At 43.5% G+C, this 20,750-nt stretch overlaps 1 protein-coding gene across 1 annotated transcript in view; it reads left to right on the top strand.

The window, feature by feature from the left end:
• The window catches only part of LOC122793087 (long-chain fatty acid transport protein 6-like), a 1,586,067-nt gene that overhangs the window by 241,203 nt on the left and 1,324,114 nt on the right, over window positions 1-20,750 (top strand). The window contains exon 2 of the mRNA XM_044060808.1: window positions 2,502-2,711. Within this exon, the coding sequence (XP_043916743.1) occupies window positions 2,502-2,711 (210 nt within the window). The remainder of the gene's footprint in view (window positions 1-2,501; window positions 2,712-20,750) is intronic.

Below are 20,750 nucleotides of genomic sequence, written 5' to 3'. Positions count from 1 at the left end.
TTCCTGCAATGAAGAGAAAGGGCAAACCCCATCCACACTGATATTTCACTCTAAGCATATTTTCAGCCAAGTGCTGTTGTCTGGGTAATTGGCTTTCGTTTAACTGACAGGCTACCTGTTCTGTGTGTTTTATTAGGGCCTTTGTCACTAGAAACTTTTTCAGGGTTTACCATCAGCCATGATTTGTTAGCTGATTCTTGGCTTCAAAAGACAGTCAGTCTTCAAATAATACTGAATATATACATAAAAGTAAATGCAAAGCGTGAACTTAATACGCCAAATTAAAATGCACAGTATTGTTGTGGGGAGCTTCCTGCACCTACTCTCAAAACCATGCAAGTGAGAGGAGGTCCATAAGAACCCAAAAAGAAAGTCCAGCACCAGGGAAGTTTAAAACAACAATACTTTAGGTTTATAGGTTGAGGTAGCTGTGATGGCATGGCTAGCTGCTGCTATGTGTTTGTTATTGGCAGGGGGCTTGGTAGTAGTGACTGTGGAATTTAGCAACTAGTTAGGTGGTGTGGATTAGGTAATGCTCAGAGGTAGCTGATTGGTTCAAGGTGTGGTCAGGTGATGGGTTAGAATAAGAGAAGTAGGAGTGGGGGCGGGTGGAAATTGGGGGCAAGAGTGCAGAGCCAATCTGTCTGCAGAGGTTTGGGCAAAATAGTAAAACAGTAAGTGAATGGGTGTAAGTATAATGTAGGTTGCTTTTTAATAATATCTTTCTTACTTTTCTTTTTTATCCTGGGAGTCTAGATATTGCTAGAATGTTGGGGTGGCGTAGTGGGAAGTAGCTAGTGCTGCAGACCCCCGAGTGGTACTCTACAAATATTTAGTTGTCTAGGTTTACAGGATAACTTTAGAAAAAGTTGTTAACCTTGTTTCCTTTATGAAGTATTTCAGTCTAATTCCTTGCCCTCTTCAAAAATATGCAAAGCCTTTTTAAAATATGCTATCTTGCTGAAACTTCAGCTAAGATGTCCAGTGCCTCCCAGAGACTTTTATATATTCTTTTCTTGTTTACTGCTGCTTCTGCAGATATGAAGTTTCTTATCTGGAAAACCCTATTCCTGTGGTTGATCACTTCAGCCAGAAGTAATCTCTTGTTATAACCTGGGTCTGTTCAGTCTCCATATCTCATCTTTCATAAGGATAGAAATAACCCCTCATTTTATGCGTGAGGTAGTCACTGAAACAAATCTTAATCACCACATCCATGTACCTCTTTCCTTTATGTGATATATCTAAATCCATCACAAAAGACTAGCAACGTCATTTTTTTGTTTTCATACAAGGAACTAATTCCTAAAATTTTACAAGCATTCCTCAAAGCACCATGGGCAAAAGCTCTGATTACTTTGTAACTTTTTTTAGGAATACAAAGTACTGATGTTTGTGCCAAGGCTACATCCTCAGTACCTTTGGAAAGCATTTGGAAAGCATTCTAAGATGAATCTAATAACCATGTACAGAGCTGTTATGAAGGTTATATTCCCATAAGGATAAGCACCCAGTAATGCTGATTTTGGACTCTGTCCATTCTTGGAAATCTGTAGGACTTCCTCTCTTCAGATTTGAAAGTTATGCACTTACTATAACAATAGATTTGCACGACTTAAGTCTTGCCATGGTAATGTATCCTACAACTTTTTCACTCTTGGTGAAGAAGACTTCGTTGTTTAACTTCAAGTGTCTAACTTCAGACTGAGTAAGGGTCAACACTGTGGCACATTGTGGGATAGGGGTGAGCAGCTTGGGCCTAGTTTACTGTGTGGTTGAAATGCCTGCAGTTATAGTCACACAAATTACATAAGATGGACTTGTTTTTTCCAAATCCATCATTACAGCAACATACTTGACTTTCATTTCTGTGACTCCACAGCAGATTTAGAAATGTTCTTAAGATAATCTTTTAAAGTGTTCGACTGTGATTTGGCTTGCACAGGCCTTTGATGTATTATAATCTTACCAGGAGTTTGTGTGCACAACAAGACCTTTGAAGTGTTTTGTATCCTGTTCCCCCTTTATCTGAGAGTTTTGTAGAAATCGCTTTGCTAGAACAGGGGTGAAGAATAAAGGTTGATGAAACCCATATGTGCAGATACAATGCTGAAAATGTAATAAAGCTTGGGACATGAAAACAAATTGAATGCGTAGCTGAAGACATACCAACACTACAAACAATGCTCTAATGGATTTGGCACTCATTTAGTAAATGCAGTGGTCTACTTGTTAGTATGGAGACAGGATATCATTACTTAAAATCTAAAAGATGGAAAAAAACATGTATATGGATGTTGAGAATGTCTTCATAAATTAATGTTTAAGAATACATGTCTAAAGTCAAGCATATGCCGAGTGAAAAATGTTGGATGAATTATCTTGATGATTACATCTCTTTAAATCAGAAAATGCAAATACAATGCAAGTAAAATTAAAAACAGTAACCTGTAATTCCTGCTAGTTTCTTATATATATATATATTTTTATTATTATTCTAGATATGCTGGGACCACTTGAAGATATTTTTCCAAGTTTACAAGAAGATAACATCAACATTTGGGTGATGGGTAAAAGTTGTTCTCTTCCTAATGTCAATTATCTAAGTCATCACTTAGAAGCTGCTTCTGATGATCCAATACCAACTTCGTTCTATGCTGTAAAAGACCTTAAATCTGTAGCCATGTACATCTTCACCTCAGGAACTACAGGTATAATTATAAGTACTCTGCATTTATCGGAAAGTATTCTCATAAATGATTTTGCAAGTTTAATTTGTTACAGTTAGTGACTTTACTGCTCCTCTTCAAGTTTAACAGATGTTCATTATTCTCACTGCCTTAGTGGCATTTTGGGTTACCTGTGAACCCTAGTTCTGGACAGCTTTCAAATGCTCAGATTCCTCTCCCTCTCTCTCTCTCTCTCTCTCTCTCTCTCTCTCTCTCTCTCTCTCTCTCTGATAGCTGATTGGCTGAGCATATACTGAGAGGGAAGCCTACAACTGTCACAGGAAATGAGAGTTCATTCTTTTTCTTCCATCTAAAGAAGAAAGTTTTCTGACTTTTCATATGATCCAGTGTTGATTTTTCTGGATTACTGCAATGACTATCCCCATCTGGGGACCCCATTCCTCTCATCTTATTTTTATGTTTACTATTCTCTTTCTATTTTTATGTTTATTAAAAATTTTAATATTTTATTTTTGTAAATGTTTACAGTAATTCCTGTGTGAATTTCTGTTTGTATCACTGTTTGTCTTCTCTCTTTGACAAATGTTTGTTTTTACTGTTTCCGAGGAAGCTTTCCGTATTTCCCTCCGAAGTGCAGTGTGTTTGGGCTCATTGTGATACCCTATCCAGTACTGTCAATTTATTAATTCTAGTTTGTGTTCTCTCCGCTGACTTGATGGATCCTAACTCTAGTACCTCCCATGAAATATGGTTGCAGGTAAAAGAAAAAAATATATATGTATGTATGTATGTTTATATATATATATATATATATATATATATATATATATATATATATATATATATATATATATATGTGTATGTATGTTGTGTGTGTGTGTGTGTGTATATATATATATATATATATATATATATATATATATATATATATCTTTTCCTATGGTTAGTGACTCTGTTGGGGCCACTGCATAGCTTGTAGACCAGTAACCTTATCTCCCTCTATTGTAACTTTGCCAGCTGTTATGTAACAGGGTTGAGCCCATCCTGTAGAAATGTTCAACACCTAGCGTATAGGTATGGGAGAACCAAGCCATTTAGGCACAGGAATAGTCTGGGTAAGAGTCCCCTTGCCAGACATAATACTTGCCAGTCTATTAATAACTAAGGATATGCTCAGTCTTCTCAGATGTCCCCCCTGATGTTCTTTGTGTTTCACTGTTGCAGTCATCACATTTGGGTTATCTGCCTGCAAGCCGGCCTCAATACCAGAGTCTTTGGATTTCTGCGTCGGATGCTGTCGCTTCTTCCTTGACATCAGGCTGTCAGGGGTATAAAACATGCAGCCGACGCCGTTACACCAGTCTTTCTTGCCGTGCGGAGCCTGAAGCAGAAACAGTTCACAAGTGCCGGTTGGCCGACTCCTGAAATTTTTGTTTTCAAGTTTCAGACCCGAAGTCTTCAAAAAAGCTAAGTACCCAGTAGGGGATCCTTTTTCTTGCTCTAACCGATGTCAGTAAAAATTAACAATTGTCTTACCTGTGGAAAGCAAATACCTCATAGAGATTTTCATTCTTACTGCATCCCCTGTTTAGGCCCAGACCACGACATCCCTCGTTATCGGTTTTGTGCCTTGCTCAACGCCCGAACTATTCGTCGTCAGGCTATTTTTGCAGCTAATTACTTTCGTACTCATTCTGTGTACTCCAAAATAGCTTTTTCAAGCCATCCGACTGCTGATATTCTGAAAAAAGTAAGGATAAAGACAGAGACTGACCGCATAGGTCCACCGACGGCACTTCATTTAAGCTAGTCGCCAGTCTGCCGATACTCAGTGAGGCACGTTTGCAACCCCTGATACCCGCTACTTCTGATTCACAGGCCTCTACTGAGACCCATTCGGAGTCCAGTATGCCACGAGATGCTTCTTCGACTATGGAACCTGCGGATGTCTCTACCTTGGATGGATCCAAAGCCGTTGTGCAGACACCAGCTTCTGAGGGTGTATTCAGGCCTACAGACATTCATATTAAACCAACGCCATCGTTTTCATCCAGGCCAAAACCTCGCACCACGCCTAGAAAACCGACGACCAAACCACAGGCTCAGGCCCATATGCCTAAAAACAAATGCTTAGATTGGCTGAAGACCTTATTACCTTAATTAGGGGAAGCCAGCCTTCCCCCTCTAAGAGACTTAGAACTGATTTTCTTTCTGATCAGGAATCTGATTGTTCTGCTCCTTCTGATTACCATGATTTGCCGTTATCTACTTATGAGGATTCTGATGCAGAAGATTCCATTCCCTCTGCTTCCACTCCAGAGGATTTTTCTTTCGGTGAAACCTTGCACACTCTTAGGGAGCATTTATGCTGGGAAAGCCAGGATTAATCTGAGTCCAGAAAGAGACTTAGGTAATTCTTACTACTATCTCAACACAGACCTTTAGCTATCCCTCCTGTTCTGGACATTGTAGATTATGCTTACTTGGAATCTAGCCTTACCCCAGACACTTTACCTTCAGCTCCCAGAAAAACTGACAGGTACTACAGAGTACCTGACTCTCAAGTTCCTCTTCAAGAATCCTTCTCCGGATCCAGAGACCATTTCCCAAGGACCAAAAGGCATTAAGGCTACTGCTGACAAAAATCATACCCCTTCTGGTAGAGATTCTAGAGCCCTAGACAGATTGGGTAAGAAGGTATACACTTCTGCTACGTTGGCCATTAGGGCTTTAAATTGCCAGTTTCATATGTTAAATTATAAGCAGCATGTTATGGGGCTACTTAAACAGAAAATGATGTTGATTCCTGACTGTACTGAACACAAAGAATTGCAGGATTTAATGCATTCTGCAGAACAAGTTGGTAAACGTACTTTGCAGTGCTTTAGAAGCATCTTGCAGGGCTGCTGTCACTGGGTCTGTAATTAGAAGGCATGCTTGTCTTAAGGAACAAAACTTGCCAGATCATGTAAAAGCTAAATTACTGGATGCTCCCTTAAACCAAGACCGCCTTTTTGGCAACAAAGCAGAAGTCCTCAAAAGGATGGAGGAAAAGGCTAAATCTTTGCAAACTGTTAAAGATTTCCTACAAGTACAGCCTTTCAGATTCAGTAGGGATTGGCTTTCAAAGAACTGGTCCTTTCCAGTCCCTTCCAGGCCTTCTTAGTCCAGACTCAGGAGCAGCAGACCACCTAGGATACAGTCTCAGGCTACGCACAGACCTAAGCAGTGGGAGGGCTCCCACTTCCAAAGCAGGGAGTAGTAAGCCACCTCCCCTACAGAAAAATGGCACAATGACTTAACCTTAACCCTTCCAAGCCCTGCTCTACTACCTGCTCCCTTAGAAGGAAAGCTCGCCCTGCATGCAAAAAACTGGGAACTCTGTACCCAGGACAAATGGGTTTTGAACATAGTTTCCCAAGGATACAGATTCCGCTTCCACAGACTACCAGCCCCAAATGGTTGGCCAGACCTACCCCCAAATCAGTGGGCAGTGACCCAACAGCAGGTTCCCTCTCTTCTCAATATCAGGGCTATTCAGCCTGTCCCAGCAGAACAAAGGGGACAAGGTTTTTATTCAAGACTTTTTCTGGTACCTAGAAAAGACCACTCCTGGCATCCTATCCTGGCCCTCTCTATTCTCAACACCTTTCTGGTAGTTCCAAAATTCAAAATGCAAACTCTGCAACAGCTTCCTCCCATGCTAGCCAAGGATGCCTGACTGGCAACCCTAGGACTTAAAGGAAGCTTGCCTGCTCGTCCCAATAAGGGAATTTTGAAGAAAATACCTACGCATCAAGGCAGGCTCCATGCACTATCAGTTCTCTGCACTTCTGTTTGGCTTATTTACTGTGCCCAGGATATTCACAAAGTGTCTAGCTTCAGCCATTGAATTTTGCAGGCAGAGAAATATTCAGATTTACCCATACTTGGACGATTGTCTTATTCAGGCAGAAAGCCAGGACTTGCTATTACAACACCTGACATTCGTAAAGAAACTTCTAAACTCACTGGGGTACACCATCAATGAAAAGAAATCGCACCTAGTACCCTGCCAACAGATTGTTTTCCTGGGAGCAAGCATTAACACAACTTCCCAGATGGCATTCCTCACTCCAGAGAAACAAGTTTATTTGACAACCTGCTTCAAACTATATGCAAGACTGCATATGAGGAAACTCCAATGGTATCTAAAAAGCCTAAGGTATCAACATTCTCAGGACCTGGAAACAATGATTTCTATCATTCCTTGTATGAGGACAGAGTTCCTTTGGTGGGCAGAGGCCTGCTACCACAAGAGGAGACTCCCTTTCACTCTACCCCCTGCTGTCCAAACCCTAACAACAGACGCATTAGACTATGCATGGGGGGCTCGCACGGTAGGGCAGTGCATTCAGGGCAGATGGAACCCGAGACAGATGTACCTGCATATCAATCAAAAAGAAATGTTAGCTGTACAGAATGCTCTGACAGCCTTCAAAGACCGTATTCTTGCAGGACAACTGTTGGTAAAGACAGACAACACCATAGTTATGTGGTACATAAACAAGCAGGGGGGAACCCACTCGTACCCTCTCTGCAGACTAACCATGGCTCTGTGGAACACACCTTGAGCTACCAAGTACACCTGCAAGCTCAATTCCTGCCAGGCAAACTAAATTCATTGGCAGACGACCTAAGCAGAAATCTCATGGACGCACACAAATGGAAACTAGAACCCAAAATATTCAACCTCTTGAGGAACAAATGCGAGACTCCAGACGTAGACCTGTTTGCCTCCCCTCAAAACTACCAATTGCACAAATTCTGCATAAGAACTCCCCACAGCCAAGCTTGGAAAGTGGATGCCCTGTCCTTTCACCTGGGAAAGCCTCTCAGTTTGAATGCCTTTCCCCCTCTGCCTCTCTGCCTCTCCTCTCGAAGGTTCTACTAAAGATCAAACAGGACAAGCCAAGGACAGTACTGATTGCACCAGACTGGCCACGCCAGCACTGGTACCCCCTCTTGTGCAGTATGACACTGCGACAACCATGGCACCTGCCTCAGACCCCTTCCCTGCTGTCCCAGCAGGTGGGCCAGATTCTGCACCCTCAGCTTCAAACCCTGAACCTTGCAGCCTGGCTAATTCCTTGAGCTCTCCCCTAGCATCCCTCAGTAAGCAGGTACTGGATGTCATTCTGGAGGCAAGGAAGCCTAGTACTAGTGTAAAAGATACTGTTCCTGGAGCCTAGCTCAAGGGATGGGCACAGTGGTGCCCAGCTTACCTCATATTCTACAGTACTTAACAGAAATGCTCCACAAGGGTATATCCTTCTCGTCAATTAAAATTCATGCCTCTGCTATTTCAGCACATTATAATACTGAGCCAACCCTCTTCTCTCACCCCTTGCTAAAGCAATTCCTTAGAGGGGCCAAAAAATTAAGGCCCCCAGGAGAGCTCCCTCTCCATCCTGGGACCTTAACTTTGTATTGGAAAAGCTCACTCTTCCACCCTTTGAACCAGCTGCTACAGCAGAGTTGAAATTCCTTTCTTGGAAAACAGCCTTCCTTCTAGCCATTACTTCAGCTAGAAGAGTGTCTGAATTACAGGCCCTCATGACAGTGGAACCCTTCATTATCTTTCATGCGGACAGGGTTTCCCCTCAGGACTAATCCTTCCTTTATGCCCAAGGTGGTGTCTTCTGTGGCGCTAAATCAGTTAATTCATTTGCCTACTTTTTCCCCTAATCCGCAAAACAAAGGGGAATGAATACTGCACTCTCTGGACATGCACAGACTACTTAGATTCTATTTGGACAGGACTAAGCTTGTCAGAAAATCTGAACAGCTGCTAGTTAGCTTTGCTGCAGGGGCAGAGGGGAAGGCTATTTCAAAGCAAACCATTTCCAAATGGATAGCCCATTGCATTAATTTCTGCTACAAGCACCATGGAAAACCTACCCCACAAGGGGATAAGATCACATTCCACCAGGGCTACATCTACCTCTGCAGCATTTCTGAGAAAGGTCCCTACCAGGGACATCAAAAAAGCTGCTACCTGGCGCTCTGTACATACCTTCACCAAGCATTACCACTTGCCCAGTTTTTCTAAATCCAGAGCTGGATTTGCCACTGCAGTCTTGCAGGGATTAATAGCTGGCCCTAATGCTCTTTAAATTCCTCCTCCCTCCCTTCCTTAGCTTTGGGAATCAACCCAAATGTGATGACTGCAGCAGTAAAACACGAAGAACATAGTACAGTTGTGTACACTTGCCATAAATGTAGATGTTCGAATGTATTCACTGTTGCAGTCCTGGTTACCCTCCCTCCAGCACCCTGACGTCTCTTGGCTCTACCTTTCCTTCTTGTTTGGCATATATTATATCATGTGTATTTGCTTTTTGCTGGGGGTTTACCATACCATATAATTGCTACTGTTGTGGGGGCACCTGACATCTGGGGCAAGAAAAACTGATGTAATGGCGTCGGCTGCATGTTTTATACCCCTGATGACCTGATGTCAAGGAAGAAGCGACAGCATCCGATGCAGAAATCCGAAGACTCTGGTATTCAGGCCGGCTGAGGGCTACCTGCAGGCAGATAACCCAAATGTGATTACTACAGCAGTGAAGTGTACACAACTGTACTTTCCGATTTCCAGAAAAAAACTTTGTATGCTTGCCATGTTGGCAGGAAATAAATCATCAGATGCAGACTAAAACAATCAGGAATCCATCTTCAAATGAAAATGTATTTAAAATATAAAACACTTGCATTTTTCTAGTATTTTACACTTCACATTCCCCCATCTGGTGTTATGAAGCAGCAATCAAGTTGTATATTTTTTGCTTTTAATGACGCAATGGCAGCAGTTTTTCAAATGGGTAGACAACCTTTCACTTGCTATCGTAAGTTCTTCACATACAGTTTCCTTCTGTCCCTGACAAGCACAATACTTGTGCAGCTATTTTACAAATGTAGTCTTACTGGAAATAAAAACATGTCTGTGTTTTGATGAAAGTAAATGAAAGCTTGAGTAGTTTTTGTTCATATATTCCCCCAAACACATTTTTGTAAGTTTTACTAAAAACTTGTATCACTTCATTTTCAGCATTTTCTTCACTATAACCCTGCTAACTAATGTGGCCAGTTGCAGTGATTCAGATTTATTCATTTGCATGCTTTGTAAGTTGATGCTTTTCCTGGATTCCAGAAATTTAAGAACTAAAGCTTTGCACTTGTCCTAACAATAATATTATGATGGCAGTCAACATGAAGAATTTCAAAAGACCTTCTCCCCAAGTAGAAAAGAGGTTGGTTGCACATGCCCACTGAAAACTTTCAGCTTCTTTAGCATGAGACAGTTCAGCAATTTACTGGATAATCTCTAGGTGACTACAAATGGTACCAGTGTTGTCAGGAATAAAAATGCAGCATTCTGTTTTGATGAGTGTGCATGCACCCCCCCCCCCCCCATTAGAAGCAAGGGTGAAGTCAAGTGCCATTTTGTTCTGGAGCACCACACTGTACGTGGTAGACATTTCAAGAGTGAGCAAATTTATTCATTCAAAGTAACGTTGCGTAATATTTCTAAAAGCTTCAATAATTTGTGCAACTCCCAAATACACTTTATTGCCCCATAAGCGGGTATAATTCCTGCTCCAGAAATAAAACCATCACCAAGCTCCATGTGAGCCAGTCCTTTAAAAGTAGTCTTTTGAACAGCATGATGGTAAACCCAAGAAGCATATATTTTTCCAACTGGATTTGGAATGCCTTTTTTATTTTTGCTACAATGAGCATTATGGATCTCTCCATCATGTAAAGTGTCTGTATGTGGTATAGCTGGGATAACGTGTTCTGTATAGCAACAACCCAGCCAGTATATTGGTAACCAAGGATATACTCAGTCTCCACAGATGTAATAGTATTTGTGCAGTGATGCCATACCCATCGCCGCAGCCACATTATAGGTCTTCCAAATGGTATTGCAAATACTGATTCCAGCAAAAAGTGTTCCTCCTTTAACAATCATTGAAAGTTGAAATGTTGCTACTATAAAAGAGGCAAACTTGTGTTTAAATTTGGGAGGTTTAGTGACAAAAATAGTGCAAAAATTGCTGACTGGATTTGTGCATCAGTCACTGCTTTTGGAATTAATGGGATACCTCCATCATGTGCACTGTGTATATGGGCACAAACCCAACAGTCACTAATATTGAGTCTTGGCATATGTGTGTAAGGCAGCAGAAAAAGTGTTGAATTTAGGATACTAGTCATGTGATGTTCTTCGTGTTTCACTGTTGCAGTAATTACATTTGGGTAATCCTGCTGGCAGGTTGCCCTCAGTCAGCCTGAATTCCAAAGTCTTGGGTCCTGCGTCAGTTGCTGTCGCCCCTTCCCTGACATCAGGTCGCCAGGGGTATAAAAGATGCAGCCGATGCCATTTTCTTCAGTCTTTCTTGCCACGCGGTGCCCGAAGCAGAAGCAGTTCGCAAGTGCCGGTCAGCCGACTCCTGAGATTTTCGTGTTCGAATTTCAGATCCGAAGTCTTCATTAAAGCTAAGTACCCTGTTGGGGAAACTTTTATCTTGCTCCAGACCAATGTCAGAAAAAGTTAATAATTGTGGAAAGCAAATACCTCATAAGGACTTTCATTCTTACTGTATTCCTTGCCTAGGCCCTGACCATAACGTTTCAGGTTGTCTGTTTTGTGCTAGATTTAACCAATGCACTATTAAGCGTCTGTATGACTTTGCATTAAACTATTTTGGACGCAGGTTTATTTATCCAGAAATGTCGTCGGATAGCCATCCGACTACCGGAGTTCACAAAAAACGCAAAGAAAAAGATAGACAACCGAGGCCCAAAACCGACAACGAAGCTTCTCCTAAGCCAATCGCCAGTTCACCGGTTCTCAGTGAGGTGCTTTCGCAGTCCCTGATGCCTGCTACTTTAGAGTCGCAGGCCACTACAGACTCCCACGTGGAGTCGGCTATGCCACTGAAAACTCAAGGTATTGGAGCCTCGGACACTATTCCTTCAGATGGGTCTGGAGCCGCTGAGCAGGCACCGGCTTCTGAAGGTGTATTCAGACCTAAACATTTATACATTAAACTGACTTCAGCTACAAAGGCAAAGACTAAAGCTCCTTCAAAGACAAAGAAACAAAATCAAGAGCCATGTGGACAGGCCTCCATGCCCAAAAAACAGATGCTCAAAATGGCCGAAGACTTGATTACCTTGATCAGGGGTTCCCATCCCCCTCCTGATAAGAGGCCTAGGCAAGAGACAGACTATGAATCTTCAGATCAGGTTTCTATTTCTTCTGATTCCTCTTCTGATCAGGAATATTCTCTTCCCCCCTATGAGGATTCTGATGCTGAAGAATCTATTCCTTCAGCTTCTCCTCCTGAGGACTATTCTTTTGGGGAAACCTTGCATACCATGAGGGAGCACTTCCACTGGGAGAGCCACGATTTTTCAGAATCTAAAAAGAAGCTCAGGGACTTCCTTTTACTACCTCAACACTGGCCTCTAGCCATTCCACCTGTGTTAGACATTGTAGATGTGTTTTCAGAGTCTAGTCTGACCCCTGACTCCTTACCTCCAGCTCCTGTTAAGCCTGACAGATATTACTGGGTTCCTGACTCATAAATTCCTTTTCAAAAACCCTGCTGCAGACCCAGAAACTATTTCACAGGGTCCCAAAGGGGCTAAGGCTTCTGCTGCAAAAAACCCTACCCCCTCTGACAGAGCTTCTAGGGCAGTGGACAGATGGGGAAAAAGGTTTACACATCTGCTACCTTGGCTATAAGGGCCTTAAACTGTCAGTTTCATATGCTCAAATATCAGCAACATGTCATGGCATTGCTTAAACAGAAAATGTTGTTAAACTCTGAATGTGCAGAAAACAAGGAAATGCAGGATTTATTGCATGCAGCTGAACAAGTTGGAAAGCAATACTTTGCAATGTGGTTTTGATTCTCTGGAGGCCTCCTGCAGGGCCGTAGTTACGGGTTCTGTAATTAGGAGGCATGCTTGGTTAAAGGAACAAAATCTGCCTGATCATGTTAAAGTTAAATTATTAGATGTACCTTTACAGCATGATACTTTGGTGTTAAAGCAGAAGAGGTGTTAAAGAAAATGGAGGACAAAGCTAAATCTATGCAAACTGTCAAAGATTTTTTTACAAGTACAGCCACCTAGGTTTAGTAGACACTGGCTTACAAAGAACTGGTCCTTTCCTGTGTCAGACGCCCTAGAGGCAGATCCCAGGTGCAAGGTTCATACAGGTCAAAGCAATGGGGTGCTTCTACCTCCAAAAGTGGAGAAGACAAATCACAACCTTACAGGAAACAATCCCAATGACTTCCCCCTGCCTGCACCAAGCACTTATCTCCTGGCAGCACCCTTAGGGGGAAAAATAGCACTTTTTTCTCAAAATTGGCACATTATAACCCAGGACAAGTGGGTTCTAAACATAGTGTCACAAGACTACAAGTTCCATTTCCATACTGTGCCAAAGGCAAGTGGTTAGCCAGATCTGCCAAAAAATCAATGGGCAGAGGCACAAATACAAGTCTCATCCCTCATGGACATGGGGGCCATTCGACAAGTACCAGAGCAAGAGCAGGGACAAGGATTTTACTTGACTGTTCTTGGTACCCAGAAAGGACAAAGCCTGGAGACCAATACTGGACCTATCTATTCTAAACACATTCCTGGATATACCAAAATTCAAAATGTTGACCTTACGAAGGCTTGGCTTGTGACTTTAGACCTAAAAAAGGCATACCTGCATGTCCCAATCAGGCAATCATGCAGAAGATACTTCAGATTCAAGGCTGGCTCAATGCATTACCAATTCTCTGCACTGCCCTTTGGCTTATCTACTGCACCCAGGGACTTTACAAAGTGCCTGGCACCAGTAATTGCATTCTGCAGACAAAGAGGAATACAAATATAGCCTTACTTGGATGACTGCCTAATTAAAGCAGAGAACAAGGACATTCTTCTACAGCATCTGGCGTTTGTGAAAAGGCTTCTAACATGCCTAGGGTACACAGTCAACGAAAAGAAATCAAAACTAGTACCCTCCCAAGAGATAATATTCCTAGGTACAAACTTAAATACAACTGCCCAGATGGCTTATCTCACGCCAGACAAACAAAGCCAACTGACTACCTATTTCAAAATATTGGCAACAAAGGCCCAGTTATCTGCAAGAAAAAATTCTGCAGGCTTTGGACTTCATGGCATCCTGCATCCTACTAATTCCATATGCAAGACTGCATATGTGGAAACTTCAGTGGTACCTAAAAAGTGTTTGGACTCAACATTGCCACAGCCTGGAAACAATGATTACTCTCATTCTATGCCTACAACAGGAGTTTCGATGGTGTGCGAAGGCTTGTCACCAGAACAAGGGACAGCTATTCACATTACCCCCAGTCAGGCAAAACCTAACAACGGATGCATCAGATTATGCCTGGGGGGCCCACATGGCAGGAAGATGCATTCAGGGCACATGGTCCGCAAACCAAATGCATCTACATATCAATCAAAAAGAGATGCTAGCTGTCCAAAATGCCCTGACAGCCTTCAAGGACCTACTTTATCCCGGCCAACTACTGATAAAGACAGACAACACCATGGTCATGTGGTATATAAATGAGCAGGGGGGCACACATTCCTACCCCCTTTGCAGACTAGCCATGGCTTTGTGAGACACAGCATTGACTTACCAAGTTCATCTGCAGGCACAATTCCTGCCAGGAAAGGAAAATACTCTGGCAGATGAACTAAGCAGAAACCTCATGGATCCCCATGAGTGGCAGCTGGATCCACAAGTCTTCAGCATGATAACAAGGAAATGGGGATGCCCGGACATAGATCTATTTGCATCCCCTCACAACTACCAACTAAAAATATTCTGCACAAGGATTTATCACAGACAAGCAAGGAAAGTGGACGCCCTATCTTTCAGCTGGAAAAACCTATCAATATATGCTGCCTCTCCTCCCCAAGGTACTCTTAAAGGTCAGACAGGAGAAGCCAAAGATGATACTGACTGCCCCAGACTGGCCCCGCCATTACTGGTTATTCAATCTTAAGGAACTTGTCTCAATGCCCAGCCTGGACCTTACCTCAAATACCTTATCTACTGTCCCAACAAAACAGTCATAGCCTGCACAGCCAACTCAGGACTCTAAACCTGGCAGCATGGTGGATAGTGTAGGCATACAAAGCACACCTCTCAGTAAAGCTGTGATAGATGTCATTTTGGAAGCCAGAAGTCCTAGTACTAGAAAATCTTATGCTGGAAAATGGAAGAGATTTTGTGCTTTGAACCAGACACAAGGAACTGATACAGCTGTACCAAATATTCCTCAGATTTTGCAATACTTAACTGAAATGCTGGACAAAGGCCTATCTTTTTCATCAATTAAAATTCATGCCTCTGCCATTTTGGCTCATTACAATACAGAGCCACCAATCTTTTCTCATCCTTTATTACGGCAGTACCTCAGAGGAGCCAAAACCTTAAGGCCTCCAAGGAGATCACCAATACCTGCATGGGATCTCAACTATGTCTTGGAAAAACTCACCATGCCTCCTTTTGAGCCAGCTGCTACTGCTGATATAAAGTTCTTATCTTGGAAAACAGCTCTGCTCCTAGCAATAACTTCTGCAAGACGAGTATCAGAGCTACAGGCACTCATGGCTGTGGAACCTTTTATCATTTTTTATCCAGACAGGGTCTCTCTGAGGACAAACCCAACATTTTTGCCTAAGGTGGTGTCCAGTGTGGCCCTTAATCAAACTATTCATTTGCCAACTTTTTATCCAAATCCACAGAACAAGGGGAGAGAGTTATGCATTCTTTGGATGTACACAGACAGCTTAAATTCTATTTGTACAGAACCAAAGTTTTCAGGAAGACAGAGCAATTACTAGTGGCATATGCTGCAGGATCACAAGGAAAGGCTATCTCCAAGCAGACTATTTCAAAGTGGATAGGCCACTGCATTTGGTTCTGCTATTTACAGCATGGCAAGCCAGTGCCTAAGGGCATTAGGCCTCATTCAACCAGAGCTGCAGCCACTTCAGCAATCTTTCTCAGGGGAGTACCAACCAAAGACATTTTAGAAGCTGCTACTTGGAGTTCAGTGCACACTTTTACAAAGCATTATCATCTGCCACTCTACTCTAAATCCAGGGCAGGCTTTGCCACTGCAGTTCTGCAGGGCCTCATAGCTGCACCTAATGCTGTTTAGCTCCAGCCTCCCAACCATAGCTTTGGGACTCTACCCAGATGTAATGACTGCAACAGTGAAACACGAAGAACATAGTACAGTTGTGTACACTTACCATAAATGTAGATGTTCGAGTGTATTCACTGTTGCAGTCCAGGTTACCCACCCACCATCCCCCTTATTTCTGCTGGAACTTATCTTTCCTTCTCTGATTTATACAACCTTTGTGGTGTATTTGCTTGTAGATGAAGCTAAAGTTTATATTGGTGCATGTGTTTTTATATATAAATATATATAATGTTGGCTACCCTTTAGTGGGCACCTGACATCTGGGGCAAGAAAAACTGAAGAAAATGGCGTCGGCTGCATCCTTTATACCCCTGACGAGCTGACATCAAGGAAGGGGTGACAGCAACTGATGCAGGACCCAAGACTTTGGAATTCAGGCCAACTGAGGGCAACCTGCCAGCAGGATTTACCCAAGTGTAATGGCTGCAACAGTGAATACACTCGAACATCTACATTTATGGTAAGTGTACACAACTGTACTGTCTTGAGTAATTTCTGACCAAGCACCTGTCTCTATTTTAGTGATATGCTTATCTCTAATAAGAAATGATTCAGTACTTAAGATGTTCTTCATGTTTCACTGTTGCAGTCATCACATTTGGGTTATCTCAGCCAGGGTAGCCCGCGGCCGGCCCAAATACAAGAGACTTAGTATTTCTGCGTTGGTTGCTGTCACTTGAAGACTGACGTCAGGTCATCATTAGTATAAGTTAAGGCAGCCGACTGCATTACATCAGTCTTTCTTGCCGTGGAGCCCGAAGCAGAAGTAGTTTGCATGAGTGCCGATCAACCGCTATCTGAGTTTTCATCTACCGAACTGAAGTTGAAGTCTTGTAAAGCTAAGTACCCTGATGGGGATCCTTTTTTCTTGCACTAACCTATTTCAGAAAAAGTTAATAGTTGCCTCACCTGTGGAAAGCAAATACCAGACCGAGACTTCCACTCTTACTGTCACTTGTGTAGGCCCAGACCACGACGTCCCTGTTGTCACTTCCATGCTTTGTTCAATGTCAGAACTATCCATCGTTGGGCCTTTATTGTAGACAGATATTTTCGCTTACAGTCCTCGAATTCCGATATGGCTTCAGTAAACCATCCAACAGCAGATCTTCCAAAAAAAGGGGTTGGGAGGGTGGCCTAATGGTTAAGGTGTTTGCCTTACAAACACAAGGTGCAGGGTTTGAGTCTCACAAGGGATAATTGGCTAGGCTTAAAATGGCTCACAAGGGTAGTTAGCCTAGTACTAATCTATGAACCTATAAAGATAAAGACAGAGACAGACCACAGAGGTCCAAACCTACCAACGACGCTTCTGTTAAGCTAGTCATCCGTTGTCCAGTACACAGTGAGGTGCTTTAGCAGCCCCTGATGCCCGCTTCTGTTGATTCGCAGGCCGCTAACCAGAGCCTTTCGGAGTCCAGTATGCCACAAAACTCTTCTTCGACTAAGGATCCTGTGGTCGTCTCCACCTTGGATGAGTCCGGAGCCACTGAGCAGGCACCGGCTTCCAAGGAAGTCCTTCGCACTACCAAACCAAATCTCGACACAAACTGACATCTTCTTTTACCACTACAGTTTTTTCAAAAATGACCGAGTTTCTTAGGTCCAGGGCACGAACCACACCCAAGAAACCGATGACCCACTCTCAGGCGCTTGCTACCTTGCCTCAGTCTCAAATTCTTAAAATGGCAGAAGACCTTATCATGCTGATCAGGGGAAGCCAAGCTACGCCCTCCAAAAGGATAAGAGATATTTCCCCTGTAGTTTTGTCTGAACAAGAGTCAGATGAATCTGATGCATCTGAATATAAAGACATGCAACCCTGCATATTTTAAGGGAGCATTTCCGGTGGGAGAGTCAGGACTACCTTCAGTCAAAAAAAAGAGACTCGGGGAATTCCTAGATCTTCCACAACACAGACCCTTGGCCTTCCCCCCAGTCCTGGATGCTGTGGAGGATGTTTTCCTCTAATCCAGCTTGACTCCTGACGCCCTTCCTCTAGCTCCCAGAAAACCAGTCAGGTACTACAGAGTCCCTGACTCACACAAATATATTTTTAAAAATCCTACAGCTGACTCTGAGGTCATTTATCAAGGGCCAAAAGGGATTAAAGCAACCTCTGCTAAGAATCCCACCCCCTCAGACAGGGATTCCCAAGCACTGGACAGATTGGGTAAAAAATTATACACCTCAGCTACTCTTGCTATCAGAGCACTATATTTTCAGTTCCATATGCTGAAATTTCAGCAACATACCTTGGAACTCCTTAAACAAAAAATGTCTTCCTTTCTTGCTTGGGCAGAATCTAAAGATTTACAATAGTTAATGCATTCTGCAAGTCAAGTAACTAAACATGCCTGGCACTGTTGTTTTGATGCCCTAGAATTCTTCTTGCAGGGCAGCAGCCACTGGATCTGTCATTAGAAGGCATGCATGGCTTAAGGAACAGCCCCTGCCAGACCATATCAAATCTAAATTGTTGGATGCTCCCTTGCACAAAGATAACTTATTTGGCACTAAGGCAGAAGAGGTCTTAAAAAAGATGGAAGGAAAAGCAAAATCCATGCAAACAGTTAAGGATTTCTTGCAGGTCCAGCACTCTAGGTTCAGCAGGCATTGCCCCTCCAAACACTGGTCCTTTCCTGCTCCCAGTAAACTAGCCTAGCCTAGGCCCCATGGAAACAGACCCCTCAGACAGCTGCCACAAGGAATGCAGAGATCTAAGCAGTGGACTACCTCCACTTCAGAACCAGGGAGTTCTAAGCCACGCCCTTATGGTAAGAACTCACAGTGACTCACCTCCTCCACCACCTCCCTCTGCCCACCTTCACTTAGCCCTAGGAGGCAAACTCTCTTTTCACTCAAGCATTTGGGGCACCATTACCAAGGACCACTGGGCTCTGAACTTTGTGCCTCAGGGATACAAATTTTCCTTCTACACCCTTCCAACCCCAAAAGGGTTCCCAGATCTACCACCAAATCAGTGGGCAGAGGCTCAAAAGCAAATCCTTTCCCTGCTCCCTGTGAGGGCAGTAGAGCATGTTCCTGCAGAAGAGACAGGCCAAGGTTTCTATTCCAGACTATTTCTGGTACCCAGAAAAGAGGCCACCTGGCACCCCATCCTCACTCTATCCTTTCTAAACACCTTCCTGGCGATCCCAAAATTCAGAATGCTCACCATCCAGTAGCTGCTACCCATTCTCTCCAAGGACGCTTGGCTAGCCACCCTAGATCTAAAAGAGGCCTACCTCCACATTCCTATCAGGGAATCATGCAGGAAATATCTCCACCTCAGGGCAGGATCTCAACAGTTCTCTGCACTTCCCTTTGGCTTATCTACTGCTCCCAGAGTTAAAATGTCTGGCTCTGGTCATTGCCTTTTGCAGACAAAGAAATATTTAGATTTACCCTTACTTAGACTACTGCCTTATTCATGCAGACAGCCAGGAAAAGCTGCTCAAGCACTTGGCCTTTGTAAAGACCCCCCTAACCTCTCTAGGGTACACAATCAATGAAAAGAAATCCAAGCAGGTGCCACACAAAGGATAATCTTTCTGGAAGCAAGTCTGGACACAGCATCCCAGATGGCATACCTCACACCAGAGAAAAACAAATTTTCTTGACAACCTACTTCTCTCAAGTAGCCACCAGGTCCCAGCTATCTGCAAGGAAGGTACTGCAAGCTCTGAGGTTCATGGCATCTTGCATACTACTCATTCTATAGGCCAGACTGCATATGAGGAAACTTCAATGGTACCTAAAGAGCCTTTGGTGTCAAGACTCTCAAGACCTAGAAACTCTTCTACCTATAATTCCGTGCCTCAGAAAATATTTTCTTTGGTGGGCAACAGCATGCTCCCTCAACAAGGGACTGCCCTTCTCTTCACCCAGACCCTCACCACAGACGCATCAGACTATGCTTGCGGTGCACACCTGGGTAGCAGGTGCATACAGGGCCAATGGAGCCCACAGCAAATCCCTCTGCATATCAGTCAAAAAGAGATGATGGCTGTGCAGCATGCCTTCAAAGCTTTCAAGCCCCTTCTCTCTCCAGGGGCTTTCCTGATCAAAACAGACAACACCACTGTGATGTAGTACATCAACAAGCAGGGAGGAACTCACTCCTACCCTCTATGCAGGCTGGCCATGACCCTTTGGCACACAACCTTTGCCATGCAACTACACCTGTTAGCACAATTCCTAACAGGCTCTCTCAACTCTCTGGCAGACCAATTAAGCAGAAGTCTTCTGGACCCACATGAGTGGCAACTCAGAAGAAGTACCTTCACCCTAATAACTCAGAATTGGGGAACCCTGAAGGTCGACCTCTTTGCCTCCCACACCAACCATCAGCTCAGCAAATTCTGCACCAGGGAGCATCACTGTATGGCTTAGACGGTGGATGCCCTGTCCTTCCCCTGGGTCAATCTATTGGTCTATGCCTTTCCTCCCCTACCTATCATCCCCAGGGTACTGCTCAAAATATGGGAGGAAAAACAAGGACCATTCTTATAGCTCCAGACTGGCCCTGTCAACACTGGTAGCCCTTGATGCGCAGCCTGTCCCCACTGCCTCCATGGCATCTTTCTCAGATTCCAAACCTCCTGACCCAGAGGGAAGGGGAATTCATGCATCCCCAATTGCAGACACTAAGTTTGGCAGCTTGGCTTATTCCCTAACCCCAAACCAATCTGCCAACCTCAGTAAACAGGTTCTGGATGTTATCTGTGATGCCAGACACTCTAGCACCAAA

The sequence above is a fragment of the Protopterus annectens genome, chromosome 2.part0 (genome assembly GCF_019279795.1).
Source record: "Protopterus annectens isolate FY-2018-M chromosome 2.part0, PAN1.0, whole genome shotgun sequence".
NCBI lineage: Eukaryota > Metazoa > Chordata > Ceratodontiformes > Protopteridae > Protopterus > Protopterus annectens.
The sequence above is the reverse complement of the archived record's forward strand: the minus strand, read 5'-3'. Positions and strand labels throughout refer to the sequence as shown.